Genomic DNA, 13,600 nt, shown 5'->3' with positions numbered 1-13,600 from the left:
GAGTGAGGCAACAGGCTGTGAAGTATCAAAAATGTCAAAATTCCTTGGACACACGCGAAATAAAGGCCTTTTTTCTTGACCGTTTTCTTGAGAGCTGCATACAGGGCTTTATAAAACACAAGCGTTAATTACGTACTTAGTTATTGATATTATTCTTCATTAAGCATTGATATTATACTTAACCTACATTTTGCTCATAAAAAACAAATAATTATGTACAAGGCGAATCTATACAAGGTGGTGTTATCGGATCCATTGATTTCACGGCGAATTTGTACCTTTTGTCAAAATGATGTGTTTCTTGTAATTCTGCTTTGTACTGATTGTCATTGTGCGTATAATTTGTTGTTGTAATTTTTATTTTTGTTCTGTCGACACCAGCTTGTATAAATTCGCCTTGATTATGTATATTTTATCATCTAGGGGTTACCTTAAACTCGTAAAGTCTTAAACTGTGTAAAACTCGTTAGTTTACGAGGCTTTTATGGGAACCCCCTTTGTGAAAAGGTGTAAATAGGTGCGTAAAGTGACTGTTTGACAGATCAACCAGGATTTTGTAAAGCAATTTTTGTTTCGTAATGTTGTTCATAACATTCCGCCATTTTGTCTCTATCACTTTTTGCTAAAATACAATTAAAATTACCGAAAATGAGCAGAAAATAGGCAATAAGGCAATACAGTTGGTGGATGAACTTCGTTCATTTCATTCGCTTATTATTTTTTTTCTTTTATTTTCATTATTTTAACATACATTTTAGTGTAAAAATTTCGGCCCTTCGGCAACATTGAAGTTTACGAGGCCGTTTGCGCTTCAAATTCGTTTCTTAATTTTACTAGGGGTTCGTAAATTGAGCTTCATACAAATTTTAAAAGTTCTTTTACGAGGTTTACGAGGCGTTTACGAGTTTAAGGGAAGACACCTATCGAAAAGAACTAACCATGAGGCGAAATTCCCCACAGTAAGTGCTGCCGTGCGCGCAAAACGAAAACGCTGCACACAACCCAAAAGTACTCATTGGTGACCAATTGGTGAAAAACTGCGAAAAGGTTTATTACTGTATATACTGTGGTCGGTGTTGTGCTTCATACGAAGTTCGCATGAGGCGATTTTACAGGCAACTTTTAGTTGAAAGCAACAATCGTCTGGTTTGAACGGCCTTTCAACCACAGTAGGTTCATTCCTTATCTTTTTGGACTAAAATCTGAAAAGTGTCAAAATGCCAGAGCATAAGCAAAATGCGCTCACTAAAAGAGAATAACAGGAAAAGTAAAGGAACGCAAAAAACCAAATTTTTAGTCCGAAGAATGCCAACAACAAAATTAACGTCAAATAAGAACAGAAATTTTAGCGTATTCTTTAATTTCCGTTAATTTAAATTCAGTTGAGTGTGACACTTTTCAGGATTTTGCCAGAAAAAATTCTTCTGACTAAATCTGACTACTTCGGACTGATGTGAGTCACTCTCACTGACTGTTGCTCTCTCACTTTTTCCGTCATTTCCGAGTTAAGGAACGCTTTTTGGACTAAATCTGACTACTTCGGACTTTTTCTGACTATTTCTGGGAGATAAGGAACGCTCCTAGTATATACAGTAATAAACCTTTTTCAGTACTCCCCGGGGGTAAAATCTGATCAGGGTTGATTATGAGAAGGAGCATGAATTTTGCTGATTCAGAGTTGTATACAAAATTGCTATGGCATGAAAGGCAGCAACAACCGTACTATGGCAGAATGACACAGGTAATTTTGTAAACAAACACTTTCCTAATAATAATAAATGCTATTTATTTTCCAATATTCAGATATCCAGCTTGTAACCACGGGCAGTGGCATGTGAGGGTCACTAAAATCTACTCGTCATGTTGGAGCAGCTCCGGGTAATGGACCATTTACTGTGCTGGCCGAACTTATGGCCACCATAACCAACGAAGTCCCCAAGAAAGTGCATGTCCTGAATTTATACGGTAGCAATTCAAAGCGATAACTATTTTATGTGTGTATGATTCATATTTGTGACATATTGTACTTTGATTTAAAGTATTTTTAAGGAGCTCCGGGCAATGGTCGTTCAAATTTAGGTGTGATCAACGAACTGTCTGGGCGGATGCGCTGGCAGGCATTGGAGTCTCTATGACTATACATACCTTGTTTGTGTGTGGAATAAAGACTTAAATATATTCGGAAATTTTAGAATTTTACTTGATGAATTCACAAAATAACACAAAATTCACGTTTTTCATAAAAATATAATTGTACAATGGATTACTCTTCATTAAGCATTGATATTATATTTAACATACATTTTGTTCATAAATAACACATAATTATATACATTTTATCCTTGAAAAGAAGTTTTTCTAATAATGAGTCGAAATTCCCCACAGTAAGTGTTGGCGTGCGCGCAAACCGGGAACGCTGCACACAACCCAAAAGTATTCCTCGGGGGCCGATTTGTGAAAAACTGCGAAAAGGTTTATTAATGTATATACTGTGCTTTCAACTAATCGCTTCCAATAAAGTTTGGCTGCAGCCAACTTTTGATTCAACTAATCGCCTCTAAAATTGCCGGGAGAATTGCCTCATGCGAACACGGTATTAGCTATAACACCGACCTTATGCCCGTATGATATTAGGTTCGCGATCCAGAAAATAAAGGTCGCGCCATTCGTGGACCGCTAACCCTCTCTTCGTCGATTTGACAGCATCCACCCATTCGCTAACGTCACACAATACTTTTGTTTACATTTTCTGGTTCGTGACACTTTAGGTTATTTCAACTTTACAAATTTACAAATTGGAAAGATTTTCAGCGTTGTTTTGTTTTTTGTGAAAACTTATAAAAAAGTTATAAATTAAAGAAAAAAATGAGGTGTGCAGTGATTAATTGTGCTAGTGTTAGTGCCAAAGGATCTGGGTGCAGTTTTTTTTACTTTTCCGGCCGACATTGAGTTGGTGGAAAAGTGGATCCAGTTCTGCCGGAGACCAACGGATTTCAACGCCCGAACCAGCGTCATCTGTGTAAAACACTTGACCACTGATGACTTCGAGAACGAGCTACCTACGAGAACCTATAAATTGAATCCGGCATCAGATCACATGCAATAAACGGCAACATTTCATTACGATGTATTTTTTATTTATTTGTTATTTGAAAATATAACACGTTCCCCTGATAAAGCTTTTTATTTATACATACTGACCTTCTGCTTCCTACCGGAAATGTTAAGCCGTATGCATAAAAACTAAGCAATTGCTTTTTTCTTGAAATTGCATACCTTTCACTTAAATTTGTTTGAACATAATATTTGAATTATTAATAAACAAGCACATGTACTTATTGCCAATAACAATTTCTATTTTATTTAGTCTTAAACTTTTCTTTATATATTTATGATTACATAAATCGGTTCTCGTTTTATTACACAGGATCATCTCTACTTTTTATAGAATATTTTGAAAAAAAAGTGAAACTAAGTGAAGTAATTTTATTATTGTCTAACCCTACGTGACTGCTTCTAAAAGCTATCGTGTTTCACGTGGCATATAAGACTTAATTTCATTATTACATTAGTGTTTTTATATGTATGTATATGAATAGGATATTATATATTTATGTATTTAAAAACCCACAACTTTAAGACCGCGCATCTGAACTTTTTAAAATCTTGCCGTGTCACAAACATATTCGTTATTATATAAGGACTACTACGAAGAATATGAAAAAGAATATCAGTACTGCGAAGATTTTTATCATCAGTTTGGAAGTACATCAATATTTCACCATGCGCCGCTTCTATGTTCAATTCGGCATCTTGTATGTTTGTATCGATACGCTCCACAGTCTCCTCTTGCTCCTTAACCATATCTGCTGATTGTTGAAATATACCGCCTAGCTCGACAATAGTCGATTCAATGTTCTGCATAGTCTCAGCCCGCTGTTGCACGTAACTATCGGAGTCATCATATAATGCAATCTGCTGCTGCGTCTGTATTCCACTACCTCCGACTGCACCCAGCAATGGTGTTGTATCACTTGCGGCCATGTCAATGCTTACGGCCGTATTCTCTTCGCTTAACAGCAAGGAGCCCTGTTTCACTGTACTCGAGCGAACAGTGCTAGCAGCAATTGGTGACTGCCCGAATTGATCCCGACGCGCTTTTTGTTGTTTGAGATTTTTTATACGCACTTCTAGTATCTGTTTGAAGTCGGTGCCCATGCTGGCTAATTTAGATTGTAACGCATACACCATGATGTAAGTCAATTCTTGAATCTATTGCGGTCGATCATCAAAAAGACTCTTCTTTTTAGCCACTGCAAAAGAAGAGGTAAAGTAATATTTATAATTAAGAACACCTATTCATTTTATACTCACGCATTGTCAATTTTTCCAACTTGGCATATGCACTTGCTATGTTTTTGCCAATATATTTGTTACCATCATAAATTCCTTTCATACGTCAATTGTTTCACCATAGCCTGTAAGAAATGCGTAAACATAATAATGTAAGCGTCTTCAAATGCACTTCTACTTCTAACTTACTTGTAAGTCTCTAATCTGTTGCTCGTACATAAATTGCGTCTGCATCGAGGTCTCTATCCGATTGCGGCCTTGGTTTACATTGGCCTTATCCGACAGCTGGCGTATGATAAGCTGCGCCATTTCCAACTCATTTGACTTTTCTTTGACCTGATGTTCAACATCGGCCGCTTGATGTGGCCAACACCCAAAAGGTTTGTTTACAAAGTGCATTTTTGAGTAGTTGAACAAATGCCACTGGGCAGCTAGCGGGTCAGTTGCTGGCAACAATTTGCAGGCTTGGGCCACCGTTTGTTGCGGCTGCCGGAAAAGTAGCTAAATAATGAAAGTAATTATATGTATAGCGGAGTAGGAGGTTTTCCTTTATTTTAAAAGCTTGCTTACTGATTTCACTAATTGACGACGATGCAACGATCACCGCGGAATCGTTCTGCAAATTGTTACCAGCAACTGACCCACTGGCGGCCCGCTGGTATTTGTTCAATTACTGAAAAAATGCAAATCATTATAATGATTGCAGTGTTTTAACACTTTCAGCGATTTGCATTGCATTTAAGAAGTACACATTCTCTACTTTTAAACAACCAATTTACCATTTAAAATTAAATAATTCCGTAAATCCGCGATTTATTATGCACTTTGTAAACAAACCTTTCAATTTCGCCCCAGCTGTTCGATTTTTCTTCTTTTTCTTATTGAATTCGTCTTTGCTCTCTCATTCTGGTATTTTTTGACGTCACGGCCAGTTGCTCTCAGCTCGATTGGCGCAATCTTGTATTCTATCATTCTTGGGTTCATTCCTTATCTTTTTGGACTAAAATCTGAAAAGTGTCAAAATGCCAGAGCGTAAGCAAAATGCGCTCACTAAAAGAGAATAACAGGAAAAGTAAAGGAACGCAAAAAACCAAATTTTTAGTCCAAACAATGGCAACAACAAAGCTAACGTCAAATAAGAATTTAAATGTATGTACAAAACACATTCACACAAGCACAAGCACAATAAACACTTACTATATCAATTATTTTTTGCCTCCTTCCAATTTCAATTCACTGTTTTTACTTTTTAGATTGTTCTTACTTTTTGCATATTTAATTTCCGTTAATTTAAATTTAGTTGAGTTTGACACTTTTCAGGATTTTGCCAGAAAAAATTCTTCTGACTAAATCTGGCTACTTCGGACTGATGAGAGTCACTCTCACTGGGTGTTGCTCTCTCATTTTAGCTGTCATTTCCGAGTTAAGGAACGCTTTTTGGACTAAATCTGACTACTTCGGACTTTTTCTGACTATTTCCGGGAGATAACGAACGCTCCTATTACGTTTTTTTCCTTGTATTTTTCATTTGAAATACAAACCAAAAAACTAACGAAAGTCATAGTACAAAAACAATTCGGCAATGTGTTAGAGAGAAACAAATTTTGTGTGAAAACAGCTGAGTTTCTACATATCCTTACCGAGATTCAAATAAACGAAATTAAAATTTGCGTAAAACGGTTTTGTAACATTAAAAAATTAAACTAAAGTGGCAAGACAATAACGTATTTAATTTAATTGTATTTCCATATTGTTTATGCTAAGAAAATAACTCGTCTGGCAAAATGCAAACAGCTGTGTGAGAAAAACGAACGAAATACAGCCATCTGTCAAAAAACCTAACGAAATACAAGTTGGCCGGACTGTTTTTAACAATCTAGTTTGTTTTTCGTCAGTTTTTCGTTTATTTTTTGGTATATAGCTTACTCCCTTACACAAGTACTGAAATCGTATATAACTTTCTCTCTCTTTCAACATACAGTGTAAAATACACTCGAAATACAAGAAAAAACGTAGTATCATACGGGCATTACTGGCATCGCTAAATTGGAGCGCTAAGCGTTGCGTTTTCCATTGTCAACGAGTGTCAGCGCGCGCTATCCCCAAATCAACGCTATGTAATTTTTGACGTTTTTCACTTTTTGTTCTTTCTCTTTCTTTCCGTCTTCTGCATCCAACTTCAACACGTAATGCCCTGTCCAAAATTAAAATTTCATTTGCTCGACGCTAGCGCCGCGTTATATGCTCCATAGAAATTGTACGTTCATGAGGATTTTTGACAGTTGTTTGGCGCTTAATGCGCCAATTTAGGGACGGCAATTACGGCGCGATTACATTAGACAATGCTGTTAAGACAATAAAGACATACGTATTAGTTGTCAAAAACGCTGATAATTGTCTCCGTGGCGTAGGCGTCCTGACAATAGTTATGACAATTAATTTTGAACAAAATGTCAGATGTGAACGTTGTATTATAATATGCATTTCGCGCTTAAAACTAAAAATAAAGAGAGACATACACATCAGCGTTTTTTCAGTTATTATAGTTCTTTTGTTACGGTATTCTCTCATTTCTTCCACAAGACGTCAAAATCACTGCATACGTCAAATCACTGTCACTGTTCAAATTCAATATCTAAGTTAGGCTGACTTCCAAAACGTATCACGGTGCAGCGAACAAAGGTGGCGCCGTCAGTGGTACCGCTACTTTGGTTTTGCCGATTTTGACAGTTGTGGTAATTTGTAAATAAACCTTTGTTTACAAAACAGCGAAAGATAAATTTGAATTATAAGTGAAAAATCAGTTTAAATTGTGTTAATTTGCAATTTGTGAGTGATTTTTGAGTTGAAGACTGCGTAAAAACTAATAAAATGAAGAGCTGTGTGTTAAATTGCGACAGCCATCAAGATGCCAGATGCGTAGGTGCAAGTGTAGCGCTGGGACGAATCGCTGCATTTTGTGTACATAGGACACAGCAAAACCGTTCTCGAAATGTTTCTTTATTATGCCATTAACAGCATTTCCTCACAATGATTTTGCTTCTGCTCCCAGCAGAATCCATTAGCAAGTTAGCTAATCAATCCCGCTGAGATGCTGCCGAAGTTTTCTGCACCAAAACGTTTGCTGAAGCAGCCTCAATTGCAAGGCAATGGAGTGCACTAAAATGTTACCTATTCTCTAATAGATTAGGTAAATATGCAATATTTTCGCATTTAGCAAAATTAAAACACGTTTTTCGCTGTAAGATGAAATGTTTTGGCAGTTTCAACTCGTTCTTCTTTTCGCTCTATTCTTTGTTTACTTGTGGTACTCAAATGTCAACGCACAGGGCGGCGCAATCTTGTATTCTATCATTCTTGAAAACGTATTAATACAATGTTTGAATATTGTTATACTGCGGCATGATTCAATAACACAAGGTTAGATAATTATTGACAGCCACGGTTTGACACTCCCTTGCAAAAGGTTGCATTTACGAAGGGCAGAGAAAAGGGGAGAATGCAATCCCTTGTTGAGAAAATGGTAGTAGAAAAGTACGCAAAGTAGGCAATTAGTAGTGAAATTCCTTTTGTAAATTCTAATGTATTTGCAGGAAATCTGGCAGTTTAAACGAAATATGGAACGAAATATTAAACATCTACGTGAATTACGTAATTTATGTGCTATTTAGCTGTATAAAAAATGCAAAAGGACTCAAAAATAAAATAAAACTACTATTGGATTTATGTAAACATCCAATTTAAAAACAATTTATGTTTTCATCAGTTAAATGTGCTTCATATGCATATACAAATAAACATATTGCACAAAAGCTTATACTTCTATTTCACAGAAAAGCTACACTTTTTCCAAGGAAATTTGCAAAGAAGCAACACTCTGCCACTGCCAAGGGAGCGGTGCGAGAGAGACAACTGTCAGTTTATCGAACCTTGTATTATTGAATCATGATACTGCGGTATTCAAACTGTTTGTATATGCAGAGTTGCGACATATTGCAACTATATACATTGCATATTTTAAATATTCAATATAGCAATGAACAATTTTTCTGAATTTTCCATTTTTAAAACACCAATGTTAACCAATAACACACGAAGCATCAACTTTGTTTCTGATGCGCTGATTGCTCTAGCGATGCGTTTCGATAACTTTTCGTATGGACGATCCATACAAACTGTATGGGCATGGAGATATTTTTGTATTTGTATATTTTGTAGTTTTGCGTCATGGAACATTATGCTTTGTACGTATGCATATATAAATGCAATTGAAGTTTAATCGATTTATAAACAGAGTACGAAAATAAACTGTACAAAACAATTCCCATTTGCTCATCGATCACCATATCATTTGTGGTTTTGTACAGTTTTGTACATAGTCAGAAACAAATTGTAAGATTCACTGTCATTTTCCCCAACGAGAAACGTTTGCTTTTCGTTTGACAGTTGTACCATAGGGTACGTTTTATATGTATGCAATTACGTGAAAAATATTTTTTTCTATAAATTTTCATATCCAATTCAATTAAAAAACATTTTTATTTTTTTTTATTCATTGCTGCCATTCGTTTTGTGTTTAGTTATTGCATATGTGTATTTAGGTATATTAAAAAATATTTAATTTTCGTTTTTTTAAGTTTAACAAATTTTCCAGGTTTTATTTTATTGAATATTGAAAACTGAATAAATGAATATAAAAATTTTCAACTCAAAATTGATCGTACATAAATAAATGTAACAAGATATTTTCATAATTCAAAGTATTTTAAGAACAAGTGTTTAACAAGTAATGTGTATCACTACACTACTCCCCTCTTCCAAAAACTTTCATATCTAACAAATTAAAAGTAACTCGCTTCGTCTTGCTGGATGAACTAAGTTTACTTCCATCTAGAAATGCAGGCTTAACTCTGTCTATAGAAATATTTACTAATTTGTTGTGATAATTAATTTTGAACCACTTCGGTGTCTTTTCTATAACCTCGAACGGTCCTTCATATGGTTCCTGTAAACCAGTTCTTTTCCTATCAATTCTTACTAAAACAAATTTGCAATTATATAAATCTTTTGGAATATAAACAAGTGAATCTTTATGATGACATACTTTCGATTCATAATTTTTGAGATTTTGCTTTAATTTATTCAGTACATCAGATGAATCAAATTTTGTTTCAGACCGAACTACCATTTGCGAAGGAAGCCTTAAATTTTCGCCGTATAACATCTCCGCTGCTGTAGCGTGAATGTCTTCTTTGTAGGATGATCGCAAACCCAACAATACTATAGGTAACTCCTCATACCATCTGCTTGCGTTTCCACTAGCCATAATTGATGCCTTTAGTTGCCTGTGAAAACGTTCGACCATTCCGTTAGCTTGCGGATGGTAGGCAGTGGTTGTAATCTTATGACTTCCTAAAAGCTTTGTTAGTTCAGTAAAAATCTGAGAAGTAAACTGTGTGCCCTGATCTGTTGTAATTGTCAGTGGAACTCCAAAACGTGAAACAAATTCGCGGAAGAAAGTTTCTGCAACATTTTCCGCCGAAATATTTCGAAGTGGATATGCTTCTGGCCAACGGGAAGTTCTATCGATAATAGTTAAAATAAATTTAAAATCGTGTGATAAGGGAAGAGGTCCAACGATATCCAAATGTATGTGCTCAAAACGTCCTTTTGGAATTGGTATTTTCGAAACTTGAGATTTTGTATGTCTATAAGTTTTACATTTTTGACAGTTAACACATTCTTTTGTCCACTGATTTATAGTTTTGTTCATCCCTGGCCAAAAATATCTACTTGTGATCAACCGACGTGTTGCTTTAACACCTACATGAGCTATATTATGTAATTTCTCAAAAACTAATTTTCGTAACATTTGCGGGACATATGGCCTTGTTGAACTAAGTGACGTTTCACACCAAATTTGAATATTTAAAGAGGGTATTGCTATTAACTCTAGTCTATGTCTACAATTTTGATCATATACTAATAATTTAATTTCTTCATCTTTGTTTTGTTCATCAAATAATCTTCGTAAGTTCAGGTAAGTAGCTTCTAATGCTGTAACTTCAGGAATCCTCGATAATGCGTCTGCAACACAATTTAAATCTCCTTTTATGTATTTAATATCACTAGTAAATTGAGATATGAATTCTAACTGTCTGGTTTGCCTTGGGCTTCTCTCAGCTTTTGAGTTCATAGCAAATGTAAGCGGCTTGTGATCTGTATATACTGCAAAAGATCTACCTTCTAACCAATGCCTGAAATGCTTAATAGTTAAATAAACAGCACGTAATTCTCTATCAAAAGTACTATATTTACATTCAGACGGGCTTAGTTTCTTTGAAAAGAATGCAAGCGGTTCCTTAGAATGTTTAACTTCCTGTTGTAGAACACCCCCAATAGCTCTACTCGATGCATCTACAGCAATAGACAGAATTGCATTACTGTTGAAATGCGTTAACAGTGTTTTCCTAGCAAAACTCTCTTTAACTTGCTTAAATGCATATACTGATTCATCAGTCCACTTTATCTTTGCTCTTCGATGCTTTTGTTATCATACTATATATTGGGTCAAGCATTGCGGCAAGTTTTGGTATATACCTATGATAGAAGTTCACCATTCCTACAAACTTCTGCATTTGTTTGATAGTTATTGGTTGACCGAAATCAAGAATAGATCGGACTTTTTCCTCTGATGGTTGTATACCCTCGGATGATATGTTATACCCTAGGAAACTGATCTTTTCTGCTCCGAAAATGCATTTAGATGGCTTAATATTCCGTACTTATCTAAACGCTGGAATAGCATATTTAAATGCTTTAAATGTTCTACTTCGTCTTTGCTAGCTATCAATATATCGTCCAGATAAACAAAAGTAAAATCTAAATCGTGTAACACCTCATTTATGAATCTTTGAAATGTTTGTGCTGAATTTCGTAAGCCAAAAGGCATCCTGACGAATTCGAACATTCCAAATGGTGTGGTTATAGCGGTCTTATGGATATCTTCCTCTGCAACTGGTATCTGGTGGTACGCCCTAACTAAATCTATTTTTGAAAATATTTTCTTATTTTGAAATTCAATATGTAAATCGTGAATGTGTGGTAACGGATATCGGTCGGGTATCGTGATCAAGTTAACTCTTCGGTAGTCGCCACAAGGACGCCAGTCAGTTGCGTCTGTTTTAGGTACCAGGTGCAGTGGCGATGCTCTGTGGGATTTAGATGGACGACATATCCCGGATTTCAGTAAAAAATCGAATTCAGCCTTTGCTATTTTGTATTTGATTGGATCTAAGCGTCTCGGGCTACAGAATGGTAAAACTCCATTTGTTATGATATGATGAACTGTCGAATGCTCAACTTTTTTGTTATAATCAGGTTCAGAAATTAATGAAGGAAAATTCTTTATAAGCTTTGTATATTGGTTTTCAACCGGAAATATTTTTGGCAAAGAGATATTACAAAACGCAGATATTGCGTCGACAGACAAGTTAGTTAAGGGATCTATTAACCTCTTATTTTGTATATCTATTAAGAGTCCATACTTCCCTAAAAAATCTGCCCCTATGATGGGTTTAGAAATGTCAGCAATAAGAAATACAAACGGAAATTCCCGACGAAGTCCCAAATTAACATTTAATAATTTCTTTCCATAGGTCGAAATCATACTACCATTTGCAGCAGTTAAAATAATGTCGGAAGATCGTTTGTGTATTTTGAATTTGGAGGAAGGAAGAACTGAAATTTCGGCACCACTGTCTATTAAAAATTTAAGCTTACTTTCTTTGTCTAATACAAATAAGCGACGTGTTGAAAATTTCAAATTGCCATTGTTAGTCGCTGCAACAACAGCATGTCCTAGTTTGTCGAGTCAGAATTATTTCTTTTAAAGGCACACGGTTCTTCACACTTACGTGCTTTACTACCAAAACGGAAATGGTACCGACAGACCCAATTTTTAGATTGAGACTTACTACGTGACTGGGAATTTTTATTATTACTAAAATACCTCCTTCTTGATCGTGATGGTCTATCATATATTTGCGTTTTAATCTCATTAATGTCCAACTGCAAACGATTAAAACTTTCACACATTTTCGTCGTAACCTTCGCTAAATCTTCCACAATTTTCCCTAAGTCATCAAAATTGTTTGAAGAAGTAAGTACTTTACTTTTAACAGCACAAATTTCACTACCACTGGTAATTTCCCAAATTTTATCTGCGAGTTGCAAGAGATCATTAATATTATTTAAATTAGCGCTGGTTAATGCAACATACAAACTTTTAGGTAGTTTCCTCAACCAAATATTTTTTAAGAAAATCGGGTCTATAGTGCTACCCGCTAACTGACCAAGGGTCCTATAATACTCGGAAGGTCTGCGATCCCCTATCTCAGTATCTGACAAAATTTTATCAAGTCTTCTCTGCTCGCTTAAAGAATGTCGGTCAATGAGAACTTTTTTTAAATTTTCATAAGTCTCAGTCTGAGGTGGATTTTGTATAACATCAAGTACATTCGCAATAACTTCTTGAGGCAAGGCAGTTATAACGAACTCGTACTTGGTCGAATCCCTACTAATTCCCTTTGTAGCAAATTGCATCTCGGCATGTACGAACCATGCTTCAGGACAGTTAGACCAAAATTGTGGTAATTTTACCGAAATAGCACAAATTTCAGACCTGTCATACGGATTACGTATATTATCTTGTGACACCTCACAGGGATCTTCAATATCAATCAGAGACCTACCAAGTCTATCCCCAGCACCTTTTTCTTGAGGAGAACGCAACATATTGGAAGAAGGTTTACAAAAAAAATAAACTGTTCTTTGTATTTAAAAAAAAAAATAAAATAAAATTGTCTAAGTGTAAAATTTAACACAACTAAACTACGCTAACATAAACTTATCTATTTAGATGTTTTGATTGGTGACGGTTTAAAGACTGGGTGTTTTGTGGTTGTTGTTAAGGTTACAGATGTTGGTGGCTGTTGCTGCTTCTATACGGCCGACTATAATTGCGACTGCTGTTTCTGTGACATTTGTTGATATTTTGTACTTGTTGTTGTTGTTCAGCGTCAGCAAAACTACTTGGCGAGTGCTTTAAACGCGATGAGGATGGATGATAATAGACAATTGTCGATGTGACAACGGCAGAACTTTCCTGTTGGCGTTGTTGTCGTGATATCTGCTTATGTTGCTTTTGTTGCCTCTGTTGTGACTGATTGTCGTCGTGGTAACGATG

General features: G+C 35.6%; 2 protein-coding genes across 2 annotated transcripts; both read right to left on the bottom strand.

The window, feature by feature from the left end:
• Positions 1 to 3,603: 3,603 nt before the first annotated feature.
• On the bottom strand, positions 3,604 to 4,427 carry LOC118750533 (syntaxin-5-like). The gene is made up of 2 exons (XM_036485246.1): positions 4,375 to 4,427; positions 3,604 to 4,313 (listed from the first exon to the last, which is right to left on the bottom strand). Exon 2 carries the CDS (start codon positions 4,249 to 4,251, stop codon positions 3,604 to 3,606), a length of 648 nt encoding a protein of 215 aa, XP_036341139.1. The 5' UTR covers positions 4,252 to 4,313; positions 4,375 to 4,427.
• Positions 4,428 to 4,439: 12 nt separating this feature from the next.
• On the bottom strand, positions 4,440 to 13,177 carry LOC118750532. Its single transcript, XM_036485245.1, has 4 exons — positions 12,852 to 13,177; positions 12,463 to 12,818; positions 4,543 to 4,854; positions 4,440 to 4,478 (listed from the first exon to the last, which is right to left on the bottom strand). Exons 1-4 carry the CDS (start codon positions 13,147 to 13,149, stop codon positions 4,440 to 4,442), a joined length of 1,005 nt encoding a protein of 334 aa, XP_036341138.1. The 5' UTR covers positions 13,150 to 13,177.
• Positions 13,178 to 13,600: the final 423 nt, after the last annotated feature.

The sequence above is a fragment of the Rhagoletis pomonella genome, unplaced genomic scaffold (assembly GCF_013731165.1).
Source record: "Rhagoletis pomonella isolate Grant_MI unplaced genomic scaffold, Rhpom_1.0 Rhpom_scaffold_00290, whole genome shotgun sequence".
Classification (NCBI taxonomy): Eukaryota; Metazoa; Arthropoda; class Insecta; order Diptera; family Tephritidae; genus Rhagoletis; species Rhagoletis pomonella.
This window is presented reverse-complemented; position numbering and strand designations above follow the sequence as displayed.

Bases quoted from the DNA above. Each gene is read 5' to 3' on its own strand.
- LOC118750533 (XM_036485246.1), bottom strand. From the start codon at position 4,251: ATGGTGTATGCGTTACAATCTAAATTAGCCAGCATGGGCACCGACTTC.
- LOC118750532 (XM_036485245.1), bottom strand. From the start codon at position 13,149: ATGTTGCGTTCTCCTCAAGAAAAAGGTGCTGGGGATAGACTTGGTAGG. The intron at 12,819-12,851 runs ATCCACCTCAGA...ATGAAAATTTAA, and splicing joins TGTACTTGATGTTATACAAA to AAAAAGTTCTCATTGACCGA. The intron at 4,855-12,462 runs GTTACGACGAAA...TTCATTATTTAG, and splicing joins TTGTGGAAGATTTAGCGAAG to CTACTTTTCCGGCAGCCGCA.